The sequence below is a fragment of the Stenella coeruleoalba genome (genome assembly GCF_951394435.1).
Source record: "Stenella coeruleoalba genome assembly, chromosome: 10".
NCBI lineage: Eukaryota > Metazoa > Chordata > Mammalia > Artiodactyla > Delphinidae > Stenella > Stenella coeruleoalba.
Genome location: NC_137156.1, coordinates 258167 through 276327, shown reverse-complemented (window position 1 = coordinate 276327; position 18161 = coordinate 258167). Strand labels below are relative to the sequence as shown.

The window sequence follows — 18161 nt, the reverse complement described above, 5'->3', positions numbered from 1 at the left end:
CTCCACGCACATGTCCTCCTGAAAGCCGGGAAGAGAAATACCAGCAGAGCCGACCTTCCCTGCATTCACGTGACGGCTCTCCCACCGCAGTGAGCACACTGCCGGGGGTCCAGCTCTGAGACGGGCCACGGAAAAGGCAAGCTGCACACGGATGCCTGTGGCAGGGCGGCCCGAAAGCGGCATTGAGATCGGCGCCAGCCAGCTACAAGCCGTTCAGGGGGCGCGTGTTAAAATAACAGAGCTTGGGGAAGTGCGCCACCGTCAGAGAGGCATTCGCCCGTGGAGAAAGGGGAGAAACGTGACCAAAGAGGAACGGAAGGGGCTTTGAACTGTGTCTGGATTTTTACTGAAAAAATGACTCATGCAAAAACAAACAAACAAACAAAAAACCCTTCCCTGGTGCAGCCTTCCCTGTGGATGCAACCCCATCACCAGCCTCGTGGACATCGGCCCACGGCAGACCTGCACCAAGGCTTGCATGCAGTGACACAGGAAGACGATCTTGTTCACACCTGAGCCTCACAGATGCCGCTCTGCTCACGGCCGGTGTAGGTGATTCCCACACCGTGGTGCGCTCTCTCCCAGGGGAGCAGTCTCAATCAGGGCCGTCTTTCTGGGTGCTCTGTGCCGTGACCGAGCGGCTTCCAAAGCCTTGGTTTCAACGAGCTCTCCGTCGTGTTCCGGAAGACACCGGTTACTGCCCATGGTGTTCCTAAGTCTCAAGAACGAGAAATAAGGCAGGAACGTCCCTGTGGCCTTTCTCCTCCTGCGAACCTCAAAGCGCCTTCGGATAACAAGGGCCTAAGCTCTGCAGCACCTAAGCTCTGCGAGCAAACTCAACTCTGGTTTGCTGAGGCCACTGTCAGGGAAGGAGGCCCCTTCTCAAATGTCCTGAGACAGCTGTCAGGGTCCTTCATCGGGACCGTTTCATAATTAGTCCATTTACCCCTCACGCTCTGGATCCCTCAGAACGAAAGAACGCCAACACACCCGAGTGTGGAGGTGGGAAGGGGGCCTGGCCCAGGCCAACAGCATTTTCCAGAAAATGTAACTCCAGAGTCAAAGCAGCTTAATGTTTGAAAAGGGAGGAAAAGGAAAGGGCCCATAACAACAACTGAAAGTAAGCGTCTCCTTGAAGAGCCGGGAGGGCGGCACGGCCGGGACACACCTACCGCTCTGGGCGCTAGTGGCTCATGTGTCTCCCCCTTGGGGTAATATACCCCCAGTGCTCGCATCTATAAGATGCATAAGTCACTGCAGACCACAGAATACCATCTACTGTCCCAATGTGTGTATTCCGAGTGGCTGATGCACCTTCAACTGTGCTGATGGCCACGAGGGGGCTGCTGAAGCCCCACCTCTGGGAAGAACGAGGTGAACCTGTGTCGTGGGATTGACAGGACACTGCATGCGCGTGAGTGCACGGAAGACCCCGAGGTGTTTTAAGTTTATGTATATTTATAGAAAAGCAAAACGTGCTGGAAGAAGCAAACTCTTCTTGTGGACAGCTCTAGGGAGGAGGATCGGGCCTGGAACAAAGGAAGATTCACTTGGTTTTTGCCCTTTTATACAGTTTATATTTTCTGTAGTTGATATGTATTACTTTATCCCTAAAAACTTCTTCAAAAGAAAAAACAGAAAGAAACGACATTCTCAGGCTTCACTGCTTACTAAGCTGGATGAAAGCTCCAATCTGTCTAATGCAAGTTTGTTGAATGAATTAAAAATATAGACTAGAGTCAGAGAACTATCGAGTCCTGTGCTGAGCCTAAAGTAACAGCAGTTATTCCCGGTGTGACAGAAACACAGCTGCTAATCACAGTCTAAATATCTCTACTTTCCCAGAAGGAACAACAAATACGCGATCAGGTTTAAGTACGCAAGTGGAGATCTTAGTAATTCTATGAAGACTGTATTTGGGAAAAGCCCAGCATTTTTAAGGCCCTGTCAAACCGTCACTGGCATGAGGAAGCATATAATATACCAATAAGCAAAAGCAGCTCACTGAGCCTGCAATTACGCAATCTGTGAAGCCCTGTCCTCCCTTCCCTACAGGACTCGCCACCGGGACAAGTAGGGGCTCCTCCTCTTAGTGTTGCCGTGGTAACTGGTCGCCTAACAAACAAGCAGGACCACGTGTCGACCACGTTTCAAAAATACACCTTTAGTACTCGGATTGCTGAGCTGTCTTTTTTTGTTGTTGTCTTTAAGAAAAAAAATTTTAGCAATAATTTCTATAGAACGAGAGACAGAAAGACAACTATCTTAACAGTCATTGGTAGAAAAAATGCTCTATTCAGGGCGGCCCTAATGCTTTTGGCTCAAGAAAACACAGCGGAGTCTCGCCTACTAGCTTCTGGGGCCATAGGGAGTGTGGATGGGAGGTGGGCGGGGGCCATCCTGGGGAGGGACCCCCAGGGCTGAGTCTGTGTCCTTCTATCAGCAAGCATTTCCTACAGAGCAGCCGTCCACAGGTGTCGGTACACTTCTCCTGTGGGCAGAGCAGACTCAAACTTAGGCTTTCCTTCCCTGAGAAGCAGAACGGCTCTTGGGTGCCTTCATGCCGTCCTTAGTGGTAAGCACTGAGACACAGGTTTCTCAGTCTTCATGCAAGAGAGAGTCCACATCAAACTGGACACGGCATTTCAGTAAATGTAAACACATTTCAGTCAGTTTTCACATTATCGTCAGGGTCTACAGAAGACCCTGAATACCAGTATTCCTTTTGCAAAAAGCTCATCTGTCAATTCAATGTTTTCCTCAGGTGTGGGACTGAAGCCCCAGTTCCCACATTCCTCAAAAGAAAAAGTAGGGGCTCAGTCAGCTGTTCTCTTCATTTACAATGAAGCAACGTCTCTGGTCTTGGCGTCCTCACTCTTGGATGGAGGAGTGGCGGATGGGCCTGTGGAAATCCTCGGGGCTGCTGACGTGCTCGGGTAAGTCGTAGCCTCTCAGGAAATGTCCACTGTTTTGCTGAGCAAAATAATACAGCTGCCTGGCCAGCAGAGGCTCGACCTTTAGTGAAAGATTGAAAAGAGATGTTACTGAGTTCTTCTATCTAACGTCCTGCAATAAGCCTCCATACCTAAGGATACAGTCAGGTCTAAAGTGAGGTGCTATGACTCATCGAAACACGTCACACTGGGAGCCTTCTGGAGAACTGACTTTGTGTGAGTCCTCGCATACACCAGCCTATAAACAGAATATACTTAATTCTGGGTTTCCCTTGAAGGGGAAGGGAAAGCTGGTACCTGTAAACCAGCCGCCGCTTGAAACTTACGTTAAACTAGGACTGAATGAAGCTAATCGGATAAAACGACCAAGTTAAAGGTAAATTTAAGGTAATCGGGTAATTTAGGCCAATGGATTTATTTTTCCACATCTGCAGTTTGACAGGGATGAGGGGCTCAGTGATTTACAATTCATGGATGACCTGGTAATCTGTATATTTCTAAACCAAAGATAAAAGAAAGAAAGAAGCAAAACCAAACAACAGCAAAACTGCTACTGTGGAAAAAGAGAAGTTAACTGACCCAAGATTCCTCTAGTTTGGCTATTAGTGTGGACCACATTCACCAGAAAGTATCCAACATTCAGCTTTTCCTGAACTTGCAGCATCTAAGAGATCCGAATGCTTTCAGCCAATCGATTGTGCTAGTCACGTGAGCCTTTATGTTATTTGACATAAAATGACTTAAGCGTAACTCATCTGAGGTAACTGAAGTAAATTAAATCCATAATAAAAGGAGCAGGACTCCTGGGTGCACACGCATCCGTCCTCCATCACCTCGGGCTCATGGTCCCAGCTGGGGCTACGTCCTCACCAAGCCAGGCCGGTGTGTCCAAGCCCTGAGACTCAGACGCAGGGGCTCACCACCGCTTTCAGAGATGTTACTCACCAGGACCGAGACTATTTAGTCCTTTGACAGTTGTTAACAAGAATCAGTTATTATATCAATAAATCTATCGATCGCTGGAGAGAATCCATGAGAAAACTCTAAAGTTTGTGGGGACTATATTTCTGTTTATTGGTTGGTTGTTTTTTGATTTTATAATCAAGAAGCAGGGGATGTGTGTTTAAGGTTAGTGTTTTATTTCAGAGTTCAATAAGGAACATTATTAGATGTACCACAGTGTTCATTGCAGCTCTATTTACAACAGCCAGGACATGGAAGCGACCTAAGTGTCCATCGCCAGATGAGTGGATAAGGAAGATGTGGCACATGTATACAATGGAATATTACTCAGCCATAAAAAGGAACGAAATTGAGCTATTTGTAATGAGGTGGATGGACCTAGAGTCTGTCATACAGAGTGAAGGAAGTCAGAAGGAGAAAGACAAATACCATATGCTAACACATATATATGGAATCTAAAATAAAAATGGTGCTGATGCACCTAGGGGCAGGATGGGAATAAAGATGCAGACCTACTAGAGAATGGACTTGAGGACACGGGGAGGGGGCAGGGTAAGTGGGACGAAGTGAGAGAGTGGCATGGACATACATACACTACCAAATGTAAAATAGATAGCTAGTGGGAAGCAGCCGCATAGCACAGGGAGATCAGCTCGGTGCTTTGTGACCGCCTGGAGGGGTGGGATAGGGAGGGTGGGAGGGAGACGCAAGAGGGAGGGGATATGTGAACATATGTATATGTATAGCTGATTCACTTTGTTATACAGCAGAAACTAACACACCATTGTAAAGCAATTATACTCCAATAAAGGTGTTTAAAAAAAATAAAATAAAATCTGACTTGAATTCTGTTATTATTTGATGTAACTTTTTACCTGTTGCTGCCCATTACCTGGGCCCATTAATAACCCTTGCAGGTATGTAGCAATACAGAGTCTTCAAATTCAAAAATCTTCAGTATTCAAAGCTCTGTTTTCTGTGGCAAATTAATGCTACATGTTATCTATCTAACCCTTTTTCTTTCCTTTTCTGTGAAAGATGTTTGCTTTGCACAGGTGAAAGCATCTTAAGCTCTGCTGGAGAACATGGCCGTGGCCTGAGCGACTTGGCGTCCTTGAGAGATTTCACGCCTCCAAATAGCACATGGCCCTTGGTTTCCAAAAATTAAATAGTTTCTAAAAATGCAGAGATAAAAGAGGATTTGGGGGGACATTAGGAGGGGGCCTACAAAATACTCAAGTCAGTGGACAGCTTCCCACTTGGGAAAAACTTTCCCTTCAAGTGAAGATCAGCTGGTTGGCATTTTAAAAGCAATATTAAACGTGAAGAATTTTAAAGGGCAACTTTTAGCATCATCCTTTTAAAACCCTGTAAAATGGGAATATGACAATTTCCTTGAAAAATAAAAAAGATGGGATGGGTGCCGCCCAGGGCTGGAGGTCACCCCCAGCGGTGATGAGCACATGTCCAGGGCTGGGAGGCACATGGTCCTTGGGCTGCACCCCTGCACCACTCACTGGACACCTTCCCTCCCTCCATCCCCTCTGCCCAGGTCCCTGGACACTTACTTCTCATCTGAACTCCTCTAAATGGGGCCCTGTCCCTGACGAGGGTCAGGGAAACTCAAACACCCGAAGGTGACTGGACACTCACGTGAGCAGTGATGAGCTTCCGTTGCCTCTGGGGATCTGGAAACTCTTCCCCGAAGCACAGCGTCACCTGGAACCTTGGCAGAGGCCGGCCATGGTGAGCAAAGGCTTGGAGCTCTGCAGAGAGCACAAGAGAAACCACTCAGAAAGCCAGCCGAGCGCTGGACGCAGGCTGGGGAGGGAGCCCACGCTGACCTGGAGGCCAGAGCAGGGGGGACAGTGGGAGCAGACGCAGGAGTGCGCACGCCCGTTCACGCGGGTCTCTCCCACGGCCCCGCCTTCACTTCAAGGGGGCCACGCACCTTGCTCTGCGGCCTCGGACCCAGAGGAGGCGAGGGCAGCAGGAATGGGTGAAGGAGGAAAAGGAAATGGAGCCAAAAGAGTCCCTCACGCACGGAGAAAATGTGCTTTAAAATCAGACTTTTCTGACTTGAGCCAGGATGACTTAGAAACCTCATCTCAGAGCTGCCGAGCCCTCAAACCCGCGGTCCACGTGACTCGGGCACCGCAGAATCTGGGAGGCTGAGCCCATCAGGGGCAGCCGTGGGTTTGAGAAGGGAGGGCGGCGCTGGATGAAGCGCCGGGCCCACCTTTGTGGATGCGTGTCCCGAAGGCGCCTGCGTTCACCCTGACGGGACGCTGTCCCTGCCCACCCTCAGGCCTCTGGCTGTCCTGCTTGTCCTCTAGGGTCTCCTGCTTGTCCTCAGGTCCCCAGAAGAAGTGTGCTCACGCAGGCGCTAGCCCGTCTGCAGAGCTGCGGCTGTCGCCTTATCAGACGTGAGCCGCTGCACGGCGGGGCTGTCCCCAGCAGCCTGCGGGGCCTGAATGGGTGGTTCTCAAAGATTTCCACTGTTCTCTTCAACCGAAGAAAAGTTTCTAGCTCACTCACTGGACCATTTGACTTCCTGCTTTTTTCTCTTCCAGAATTCAAATCAAACCTAACCGACTTCGGCAGAACGTGTGCAAAGCTTCCACAGTGCGAGGTGGGAGGTGACACCCACGCCTGTTGCGTTGGCACAGTTCTCTGAAAAAGTCGGCCGAGTTGCCTGGTAGCTCGAGAATGTTCGCGGGAATCCGCGACTGTGGGGCTGGTCTGCACAGCTGCAGCTCTTTAGTTCACAGTTTCCTCCTTGAGCCTCAGTAAACACTTCAAGATAAGAGGTTGCCCTGGGCACAGAGGAAGCCGCCAAGCCAGAGCAGCTCCTGGTCGCAAGCATGAGCGAGCACACCGCCCCGGAGGCCGACTGCCGGCGTCCCGCCTGCCAGAGAAGCGGGCCTCTTCCCTGGATGAAGCCCCCGGCCCAGCATGTCTTCTGCTTCCAAGACCCACGGCCTCGGAGGAGATCCAAAGGCAGGGCTCTTTCAGACCCCAGAGGTGCGGCCCTCGGCCCCTCCTCGGAGCCCCCCTCGGTCCACACGCTGGGCCCCAGGATGGACAGAACAGTCTGCTCGGAGGCAGCTCGCGGCTTGGGTCGGGGGGGGGGGGGCTGCCTGGAGACCAGAGCCTCGGCTCTCCCTCTTCCTCCCGTTTTGCCTCTGGGGGAGGGTGAGTCATCCAGGGACATGTTTGTTTGGGGCAGCAAGAGAATTTGGAGGAGCCTGAGCAAATGTGGGCCACTTGAGCCCCAAAGGCTGAGCGAGTGTCTGGTGGTGGAGCTCACAGGCGCTCTGTGCTTCACGTGAACTGAATCACGAAGCAGCTTCAGGGAAAGGAGGGGCCCGTGACAGCCCAAAGACACAGGGTGTTTCTGAGGACGCGCCTGTATGAGAAGAGTTAAGAATGAGGTTGAGGAAGGACGGGCAGTAGCCAGCAGGGCAACCGCTTCTCCGTCCAGAAGCAGCACTGTGAATGGGGACAGCTAAGTGGAAACTCCGGACCACCTTCCACCAGAAGGTGGCCGAAGGCCTCACAAAAGCCGGCCCAGGGCTGACTGAATTGTCATGAAATCAAAACTGGGAAAACAAAACCTACTGGTTCTGGAAAATGTGATTTGAAACCTAGAAACAACTCAAAGCCGTCTCATAATTTCCCCTCTGCAAAATCAGTTCAACACGCTCGCCGTGGTCCCAGCTGCTGGAAAGCATCTGCTCGGGGTTGATACGTCTCAGAACCACGGACGCTCACAGTGTACTTATAACCCTATGATTTTTCTAGGACCCTTAAAAGAGCTGGAACACCAACAGGTGTGCTTGCTGAGAACACACTGGCCGGTGAAGTCTGAAGCTTGTTAGTTGGTGAGTATTGGATGAATCCCGGCGTTTCAAGACCTCAGCCTGAACCACAGCCCCCGACGATCCCCCTCCACAGCCCTTCTGATGGGGTGGCAGGCGGACCAACAGGAGACCTACTCTGGCATCGGGCCCCGCGGGCTCAGGGCCTCACAGAAGGAAGACCTGCTGGGAGTGGCCTGCGGCCTTCGCCCCCTGTGGCAGGCGTGCCGTCTCCAGCTCCGTCCTCCCCAAGCCTCACAGGTAGGGCCCATTCCGGCACACACGCGCCCGCTCACCTGATAAGAACTGCTGCGTGTCAAAGAGCTTGCAGGCCTGGTCCCTCTCCAGCTTGTTGGGCCGGTCGCTGCACAGCGCCAGGGGCCCGTCCCAGTAGACCCTGCTCTGACACAGCCTCCTGGCGTAAAGCCCGTCGGGGGCCATCCAGAGCACCACGCCCCTTTCCAGGTGGCTCAGCAGCTTCTCGATGTTCTTCCTCTGGCCGTTGTCCTCCGGGTAGGGAAAGAGGACCTGGTCCAGGCTGCTGGCGTCATAGGTGTGGGCGTGGGAGAGCCGGCAGCCTTCGGGGCTGGATGTGGTCAGCTCTTTCACCAGGACTTCCCGGTAGTACAGGCAGATGTGGAGCCGGCAGTCTGCAAACACAGGCCCGTCGGGGTCAGTGCTAAGGAGTCAAGGTGCTGGTGCCCCCCAGGATGCCAAATGACTGCCCAGAGCAAAGTGTCCTTGGTGGGACGCTCGTAAGAAGGGGCCTGGGGGACGGACGTTGCAAGGCCTTACGTCCCTCCCGGAGACTCACCCCGTGGTGGAGAAGCTCTGTACGAGTCTGGGTAATGTCCTCTAGCTCAGCATTTTCCAAATGTATGGGACATGGATTTTTTTGGGGGGCAGAGCATAGGGGTGGTGATGGCAACACTTAGGTCTAATACAGCGAGTCGTGTGCCGCCGAGCAAAAGTTCAGTTTAAGCACAGCGATCGGTTTGGAGTTTGGAAGGAGGAAACCCTAAGTTTAAATAATTTCTACCAGCAAAAAGAGTACAGTGGTGTTTCAGGAAAAAAAAGCAAATATGTCCACATATCCAAAACTACCCTAAAATATCAATATGATACCGGTTACATTAAAAAAAATTATACACATCCAAGTATGCATTGAAGTTCTGGGAAGCATAAGCCTTGACAGTGGTGATCTCTGGGTGGTGGGACTATGACGTTTCTGTTTTCCATTTTTTGCTTTTCTGATTTCTAAATTATTTTTCCACTGTATATGTACCACTTGTATAATAAAATTACCTCGTGAGGGAAACGTCCCAAGCGTAAAGTCCGCTGAGACCCACTTCGCTTTGTGTTTGAGTCTGAGGCTGGCTCTAGAACTGTGCTTCTCAAACACTAAACGAGATGAACTCATTTTTGAAACTTTGCTGATTTTAGAACCTTCTTTAAAATGCGACCCATGGGCTGAAAGGACCAGGCCAGGTTTGCCAAGGGCCACTGACCTGGAGTGCCAAAGGGCTTCCCGAGAGGCAACAGCTCCCACAGTAACTGCGGGGTTCAAACCTGAGCGGGTGGCAGTCCTCTGATCAACGGGCCAGGCTGCTAACTAGTCTGTACTGCGCGCACCCAGAGAAACCCACAAGAGCCTCTCATCCCTCAAGGGCAGGTTTTGAGACTCAGACAACCCACATCACTGCCTCAAGCCTCCTCTGTGACTCCTGCCGCTGTGAACCCCGAGGAGTGGGTGTCGGCCACTCGAGGTTTCATTTCGCTGAACGTCATCAGAAATCACGAGGTCATGGGGATATAAATAGCTGTTTATTTCCTACTCTTCAGGCACCCACACAAGTCTTATGTGCTCAAGAAAAGGGTTTGAAAGTTCCTAAAAACAAACAGGCCTTTCTGTTCAGAAACCTCTCCTCCCTCCGCTGTCCAGGAGCAACTAAGAAGAAAGGCAGCAGGCTTCCCTCAGAGTCTCAGAACCAAAAGGAGCCTAAGGGTGGGCAGCTCCCCTGGGTGCAAGGCCGGTGGGCCAGCTCCCCTGGGTGCAAGGCCGGTGGGCCAGCTCCCCTGGGTGCAAGGCCGGTGGGCAGCTCCCCTGGGTGCAAGGCCGGTGGGCAGCTCCCCTGGGTGCAAGGCCGGTGGGCAGCTCCCCTGGGTGCAAGGAAGGGCCCCAGCTCTCCTCTCCTGAAACCTTGAGAATTCAGCTTGTTTTCTGTCGCTCATTTTCAAAGAGGCCAGGGGGCAAGGTGAGAATTCTGAAGCTTAAGCTTTCCATTTTCAATATATGCAAATCTCATTTTAAAACAATCAAAACATTATCTAAAAAGTAAATATACGTACACTACACGTGCTCAGTAAACCTCAGGTATCTTCCTTAAAACAGGAGAGACCGCTGAGGTATGGGGATTCCTTTAGAGAGAGACTCTAAAAGCCAGATCTGATCTGTATTTGTTTGCAAGACACACGATGCAAGATGCTCCTCACCGAGGCACCAAGCGTGCCGAGGACGGAGAACCCAGAGCTCGCGTCCCGGGAAACCGACGGGGCCACTGTTTGTTTGTGGCTAAGCCTGCGGGGAGGATGAGCTTTCCAAAAACGAGCAGCCCCTGCGCTGTTGCAAGAAGCTGCACTGCGTCATGGGGGTGCTGGCTGTAGGGAGACCCTCGGTAAACGGAACTGGAGGGTCCGCACATTCCTGGACAGTCAGACGCCAGTGCAGAGCTTAGAATGACTCAGTTCAGACCAGCCTGCAGAAGTGGATCAGGGTCCGAAGCCGGTCTCTCGGTGCTAACTGTGCTAACCTCGTTCTCCCAGCTGGGAGTCAGAGGCGTCCACCCGCTCCAGGCCCCAGCTGAGCTCACCAACCCCACGAATCCACCCAAAGGTGAGGGGACCCTCACAGACGCCGCCTCCAGGGAGCCCCACTCACCTGAGAGGGCCAAGGCTTCGGCAGACCTTATGCTTGGCTCTATGGGGATCCCGGGGGCCTGGGACTCGGGCGGGGCACAAGCATAAAAGGTTCCTGTCACCTGGCAACCTGCATTTGCAAATAAAAATCAGATGCGGCCTAGACAGAGCCCCTCGGAGGCAGAGGGAGCGGAGGCGGCTCCCTGAGGGGGGCCCGCCGGTCCCCGGGGGTGCACCAGCCCGGTGGGGGAGGGCCTGGGCCCTCGAGAGGCAAGGAGGCCGAGGTCCAGTCGGGAAAACCAAGGCTGAAGGAGGGAGGAGCCTTTTCACAGCCGGAGGGAAATTGGAGTCGCCCTCTGTCATTTTCTTCCTCCCTCCCTCCCTCCCTTCTTTCCTTCCTTCCTTTCTTTGTTAGTTAACACCTCCGCGCCTCACCTCATTACCTGTGTGTGTGTGTGTGTGTGTGCGCGCGCGCGCTGAGAACATTTCAGACCTACTTTCCTAGCGACTTTCAATACAGCAGAGCATTGCTAACTGTGCTCGCCAGGCTGAAGCCACAGAACGTATTCATCTCCTAACTGAAGTTTGTGCCGTTTGACCAACATTCCTCCGTCACTGATACGCAGGGTAACTGAGGCGTGATTCACCCATTCACACAGCAAGTTCGTGGCAGAGCTGTGAGCCCAGGTCTCTCTACATGAGATCTGACGCCCAACAGCCGGATCAAAACCCTGCCCGTGGCTTTGTCCGCATTCCCTTCGCCGCTGCTTCTGGAACCAGGAGGGGCTGAGCCATGTTCCTGCCGGCACAGCTGCCGTGTTAAATGTCAGCAGAGAAAGAGTATGTGGTAGAACCTCGTTGTGCTGGGGTGTCATCTAATGTCACTTATGCTTCAAGATATGTCCACCAGTCTACCCTCTCAGAGCTCTAGGCGTTGCCTCTTCACCAGGGTCACTAGTTCAGCAGAGCTCATGCCCCGGACCCGGGTCTGAATTCCAGAAACCCGTCCAATGTCAGCTGATTCCCTCACTACAGTACGGAAAACAAACCTTCACTGCAACTCACTCTTGAGAAGCTAATAAAACCAAACTCTCAGCTTTTTTGTAAACATGCCACTCAATACAAATCCTAAATAATGGCATACACCTTCAATCCCACACGCCAAGAGGGACCCGGACCTGGCTGGAAAAATACTCCTAGAACCATCTGTGTGTTGACTGATCTCAGGATTTCTATTTCAATAACAGCTCAGAAGTCCTGCAAGCTTGTGCTTTGCTGCACGAACGTTCTGTGTGAGATCTTCTCTGCACTTAGCAAATCAGTGCTTTCGCTGAGAGATCTCATCCTCGTGTCTGGGGAAGGCCTCCGGGGGGACCACATCTAATCTCGTCCAGCACCAACGCCAACCGGGCGCCCTTTTGTGGAGACCTTTTCTGTTTTCTTCATAGTATTTATTCATCCCCTTCTTACTATCACCTCTAATCCCAGTGACAACTGCCGTGGGCACACCACTGCCTGAGAGAAAGCCACCAGCGCGATAATCTCCTGGTGTCCCTGTGGAGGGGTGCCTGGGCTCAGCTGCAGGACGCTGACTTCACAGAAGTGTAGGCAGAGACAGTCAGCGTTAAGGGACAGTCTAGTCTTCTCTGGGAAGACTGACAAAACCGACTACTTTTTGCCCAAGGTTAAAACATAAACTTTAAGATTATTCAGGAAGGAAGAAACATGTTAACTTACTAAGTAGCTAATTTAAAACATATAGCCAACCAGTCTGAAACCTGACACCCCGTCCTGCGTGGCCTGGCTCTGGAGCTGGGAGACCTGGAGTTGAACCCAGCCCTCACTCTCACCGAGTAGCTTCGGGCACATTGCTTGCATTCTGGGAGCGAATCCCTATACAAAACAGGGCAGTTTTCAGGGGCCTGGCGAGATCCCTGCAATGCTTAAAGAAGGTTCCACGAGGCAGCCCGAGCCTGGGTCCTGGCACACAGCAGACCAGGCATCAGTGAACCTTGGTGTCCTCCTCTGGGGGCCTTTTTCCTCCTTCACCGCATGCGGGGCCTTTCCTAGCGGCTCGGAGGAGGTGAGAGCCGTGGGATGGCACAGAGGACAGACCAGGCGGGGCCAGGCCCTCTGGCCACAGGAACTGCCCCAGCTCCCTCCTTACCGTTTTCACAGGCTGGGCCTTGCCAGTGGTGGCTGCGAGGCCCGAAGGTCACAGGACACTGGTACGGAGTCTCCGGGTGGGGCTGATCAGGGACGAACTCTCTCCAGCCTCGGTCGTGGGGCGGAATCATGTAGGTGTGAGCCTGCTGGAGGGGCCAGAGGGGAGCTGGGGGGAGAGTGACCAGCCCGGGGATGGCCTCGGGGAGCCCCCAGACTCCTCGGGAGCTCCCTTATCTTCCAAAGAGGCTTGGTGGAAACCCGCCATGAAGAAGCAAAAGGCACAATGGAGACAGTGTTGTAAAGTGATGACCTATGTGAGGCTTCGTCATATGGGTAAACCTGGCACCAAAGTACCGCAGGGAAATGTGCCTTCCTTTACCAGCAAAGTGAATAAAACAGAGCTGTGATTCACATCAGAAGCGTCTGCAGGGATCAGCTGCCCTGCGGTTTCACATGATAAAGCCCTGCTCCCAAAATCTTGGACTCTAAGGTCGGTTCCCAGATTTCAGAGTCTAACCGACAGGCAGACACACCCACCTCCCCTCCCTAACTTCCAACCAGCAACACCAGGTGGAAACTGAGCCGTTCATCCAGTGACCCGGGATTTGGTTTGGCAGATTGACAAACAGCAGAAACGGAGTTCTGCTGCTTTGCTTGTAGGTCTCTGCCGGGGCCTCCCCTCCTGGAAGCCCTGCCCCCCCGTACCTGGGCTGGGAGTGAGCAGTAAGGAGCCGGCATGCTGTACGGGCGGCTCATGGGCACCTGTGGCTCCTCCAGGGTCAGCTGCTTCGCTCCTGAGTGTTTGGGCCAAAGGGAGACGCACAGTGTTGAAAACGGGAACTGGAAGGGCTTAGAAAAATACCTGAGAGTTTAATTCCTAGAATGCAGAACACAGTACTGACAAGTAAGGCGTTTTTCTACAGTCTCCTTGGGCAATTGTTTATCCAGGCCATTAAACTGGTTCCCACAAGGTCCAATGTATGTATGGAGCATAGTAGAGAAACAGATACATAGTAGAGAAACAGTGCGTGGCGGGCCTTGTGGCCTCGAGGGCTCCCCAGCGAGATGTGCGGCTAGTGAGGTCACCTAGCGGTTTGTTTAAATTGCAGATTCCCGGGCTCTACTCTGACACACAGGTCAGGATCTCGGCAAGTGGGAATGTGAATTTGAATAAGCACCCAGTTGACCATGACACACTCTAAAATTACTATGAGTGGTAACAATATTCGGAGCTTGAACGCTTCCCTTCTACAAAATGGCTAATCACGAGAGACTGATGGAAGAGTAAAGCTTCAAACAGCTTTTCCATTTTTGGCTTGGAAATCTGGCCCGTATCGTAGTGGAACTACTGCAAAGCACACACACATGCACGCACACAGGTAGAGACCTGGAGTCTGAGAACTTATTCTGCACTAAAACCACGAGAATTTCAATTTATGACCCGAGAACTTGGGCAAGTCGCCTGCTGAGCGTGACTGGGCGGCTGAGGCAGGCAGGCTATAAGAAGCAGCAGGCAGAGAAAGGGACCCTCACAGTGAAAGTGAGGCGTTGAAGTGCCCGGCGGCCCGACCCAGGAAGCCCACCTTTCTTGGCGCCCTCAGGCACGATCCTGTACACCTTGTAGGGCTCAGAGATGTCCAGCTGGCTGCGCTCCACCAGTTCCTCGAAGTCGTTGCTCTTGTTCAGAGCGCATCGCAGACGTGTCTTCCAAGTAGGAGGGTCCGGCTTGTCGATGCCTTCCCGAAACTTTCCTTTAAATAGCGCCCAAGCCTGGTGGGAAGGAAGAGGGGAAAAAGTTAAAATCCAGGTCTTTCCAAAGAGAATCTGGGAATTGCATTTGTAAAGGAAAGAATTGTGTCAGGGGCTTCAGGTTCACACTGTTGCCCAAAACGTGGGACAGAAAGACAGCAGGTGTTTGTAAAAGGCGGGTGAGATTGGAGGACCCCTGGAAGGGCTCCAACCACAGGGTCTGGCGTGAGTTGGCTGGGAAGCAGGGACAGAGCTGTGGGGTGAGGGCCCACCCATACAGCACCTCTGGACGTCAGAGGATCTGAGGTATTCTGCACGCCAGTTCCCTGAGGAAGTCCCCTTCGCCTGCTCTGCCCACTGGTGGTAGGGCTGGGCCCTAATGCGCAGGTCGCTGGGTAAACTGCCCAAGGGGGAAACAGTCAGGACAGCGACGCACACACAGAGGACAAGAGAGAAACCCCCAGATAGACCCTGAGAGGGACAGAGGGGAGAAAGCGGAAGGGAGAGAAACACAAAGGCGATGGGGACGGGAGAGAGACCAGCACAGAACTTTCCAGAGAGACTTGGAAAGAGGGAGTCAGACAGAGACAGTGAGACATTGGGAGACACACAGATGGAAGGACCAGAGAGGAGAGAGAGGTAGGAGAGTGAAGGCCGGAGACAGAGAGTGAGAAGACGAAAAAATATTCAGGGAGAGACGGGAGAGAACAGACGCAGAGGAGCAGAGACCAGACAGTGAGGGGCACAGCCCAGCACACCCACCAGCGTTCACAGAAGGGGAGCCTGAAACACAGACGCGTGTGGATCAAGGGAGGCGAAGAGGGATCCAGAGGTTCACAAAGAGGCTCCGGCGGAAACAGCGGTGCGGCCTGGGACCGCCCCTCTCCCTGGTGGGCGAGCCTCCGGCGTCTGACCCTCGGGGTCTGCGCGCCCCACACGCTCTGACTTGGGACCCGGTCCTCCCTCTGCGAGTCACTAGAGAAGCTGAACCCTCTCCTTCTCCCAGGGCTTGGGGCGCTGGCCAGCCGGCGCTCCGGGGCGCCCGCGCGTCCCTCCCCGCTGAGAACCGCCGGCCTGCCGGCTGCGCACTGGGCCCGCGGAGCCCGGGTCAGGTCGGGACGCGCGGGCCGCTGCCCCCCCACCCCCCCAAGCCGCGCCCCAGGCACCTTGAAGAGCGCGGCGTCCTCCTCGCGGTTGTAGTCCTGCTTGCCCGCGTGCTTCCAGGGGATGCGGAAGATGCTCTTCTCCTCGTTCTCCCACACTAGCCCCGGGTACTTGCCGCTGTCGATCTGGTCGATCAGCCACTGGCGGAGCTTCCCGTTGCCGCAGCTCACGGAGCTCATGCCGAACTCGCCGCCTCGGCTGCTGCCCTCCAGGTTCATGTCCAGCGCGCCGGCACAGTCCCCTCGCGCGCCCAAGATCCGCTCCTGCGCCCGCTCTGCGCTGCGGGGGAGAGGAGGGCCGCCCTCCGGTAATGACCACGAGGCCCCGGAGTCTCCGAGGCGGCAAGGCGCGCGCTACCGAGTCGGGGGCGGCTAAGGTCCCAAGAGAAGGCACCTTTCAGCCGGCCCGGCTGGTGCTCTGGGCGCGTGCCGTCCTGCCGCCTCCCCGGAGGCCGTCCTCCCACCCCACCTTCCGGACTCTTCATTCTTGTCACGCCCCGCAGCCCGCGCGCAGCCCGCGCGCTGCCCAGACTTGCGGCTCTGGCCTTCGCGCACCCACCGACCCCCTCCCAATCCCACCGCCACCGCGCGTGACACTCTGCGCACTCGTAGTTGCTGCTCCCCTGCCCGGGCCCGAGCCGAGGCCAGTCCATTTCCCGCGCCACTGTCAGTTTCCACTGGTGCCCTCTCCCAAGTTCCCACTCCCTTGGTGGCCCGGCGTGTCTCGCACGCGGGCTCCCCTTCGGGCCGGCGTTCCAGGCGCGCGGCGCCCGCAGCTCCCCCCGCGGCCTTCGCCGGGACCCGCACTCTCTGCCCCAGCACACTCTTTTGCCCCTGAGCCCCGGCAGCTGGCGACCATCAGGGGGGCCCCGCGAGCCCCAAGAGGCAGAGAGCGAGCCAGCCTTAGCGAGCCGCGCAGCCTCGTAGCGGGGGATCCCCGCGCGCCGAGCGTCAGCTGGAGCCGGAGGCCGGCCGGGGAGAGCGGAGGCGGGGAATGTGCCGGGTAGGGCGAGGGGTCGCGGAGCGCGGGGCCCGGAGCGGCCGAAATTCGGAGCGCCTCTCTTCCACCACCAGCCGGGAAGCCAGAGCCTGAGGCCGAGGTGAGTTTGAGCCCCTCAAGGAGGAGCAGGGGAAGCAGCCCCGGGGCGGGGGGACCGTCCCCCGCGGTTAAGCCTGCCGCCCGCTGTGGGTTCCTTCGACGGCCCCACCTCGGCCACGCCTGGGCCCCGACGAGCTCGTTATCCGACCCGGTCCACAGCGTGGCCTCCCCGGGCCCGGGCTGGGCCGACCCGTGCGCGCCGGGGCCGCGGGAGCGCCCGGCCAAGAGCGGATGGAACGGGCGTCGGGGCGACCTCGAGGGGCGTGCTCCCTGCTGGCGACGACGCTGGGGCCCCTGCGCTGCCCTCGAGATGGACCCCGAGACCTCTGGCCTCGCGGCAGGTTCGCTGTGGTGCCCGCCTCGCAGCCGTGCTCCTTCCCGACCCAAGTCTTACCTTGTCCCCGACGCGGAGCTGAGGGCGGCGGTGAGTCCCAAGTTCAAGCAGTGAAACTAAGCCTCCGAAGTGCGAAAGAGGAACTTTATAAAGCTTAAAAGCCCCGCTTGGGGCGGGGCCTGGGGCGGGGCGGGGCGAGCCGGGGGCGCCTCCTGGCGGGACTGGGGCCTGCGGGCGCAAAGCTGGGCGCGCGGGGCCGCGCTGGGGACGCACCTCGAGTCGGGCGCACGGGAACCTCAGTTGGGCGGTTTCCTGCCAAGGGCAAGGCGCGAATGGGGACTTGGCCTGCGCGCAGGGACTGCGGGAGGCCCGCCGGTAACTAACGAAAGTCGCTACAGCGGCGCTGTAAGAGCGGGTAGCAGGGCCTGTGCAGGAGCGGCAGTCCGGCGCGAAGGGGGCTTGGCGTAACCAAAGACGGAGGACTGTCCACATCGAAGACCTGCGGGTAGCTGGGGGCCACCCTTGGCTCGGCCGCTGTCACCGAGAGCCCCGCCCCTCCGCGGTGTTTAGAGAACGTCACACTCATTGAAAAGAAAAAAGGAAATGTCCCAGATCCTTGAGCTATGAACTGCGGCTCACCCACTGCCCGCATGTCTGAAACGCTCACATACGCGTGCGTCTCTTAAACGGGTGAATTGCAGTGACTCAGACTGCACAGCCCCCGACGTTTTGATTATGGCCACAGGAGAGAACGGGAAGGGTCCCCGAGCATCCAAGTGCCTAACTGCTCTGGGCTTCACAGTGACGTAGTTTTAAGCTCAACCTGGTAAGAAACAATTTACAAGTGGGGTTTTAAATGTCCAGAATAGGAACAATATTTAAGCGGAGTGATTTTACTTCATTTTCCAGGATCTCCTTAATATAGAAATAAACTCCCTGAGCACCTGCCCACTAAAC

The 18161-nt window shown here is 54.9% G+C and overlaps 1 protein-coding gene across 1 annotated transcript; it reads right to left on the bottom strand.

The window, feature by feature from the left end:
- Positions 1-1367: 1367 nt before the first annotated feature.
- Positions 1368-17334, bottom strand: IRF4 (interferon regulatory factor 4). Its single transcript, XM_079934257.1, has 9 exons — positions 17265-17334; positions 15775-16051; positions 14443-14629; positions 13565-13653; positions 12861-13005; positions 10716-10823; positions 8074-8427; positions 5571-5683; positions 1368-3015 (listed from the first exon to the last, which is right to left on the bottom strand). The coding sequence occupies exons 2-9, from the start codon at positions 15988-15990 to the stop codon at positions 2872-2874; spliced, it is 1356 nt and encodes a 451-aa protein (XP_079790383.1). The 5' UTR covers positions 15991-16051; positions 17265-17334; the 3' UTR covers positions 1368-2871.
- Positions 17335-18161: the final 827 nt, after the last annotated feature.

Excerpts from the sequence above, each read along its gene's own strand:
- IRF4 (XM_079934257.1), bottom strand. The coding sequence starts at position 15,990 with ATGAACCTGGAGGGCAGCAGCCGAGGCGGCGAGTTCGGCATGAGCTCC. Across the intron at positions 13,006-13,564 it reads ACTGCTCACTCCCAGCCCAG|CAGGCTCACACCTACATGAT; the intron begins GTACGGGGGGGC and ends TGGCCCCTCCAG. Across the intron at positions 3,016-5,570 it reads GGAAGCTCATCACTGCTCAC|GTCGAGCCTCTGCTGGCCAG; the intron begins GTGAGTGTCCAG and ends CTTTCACTAAAG.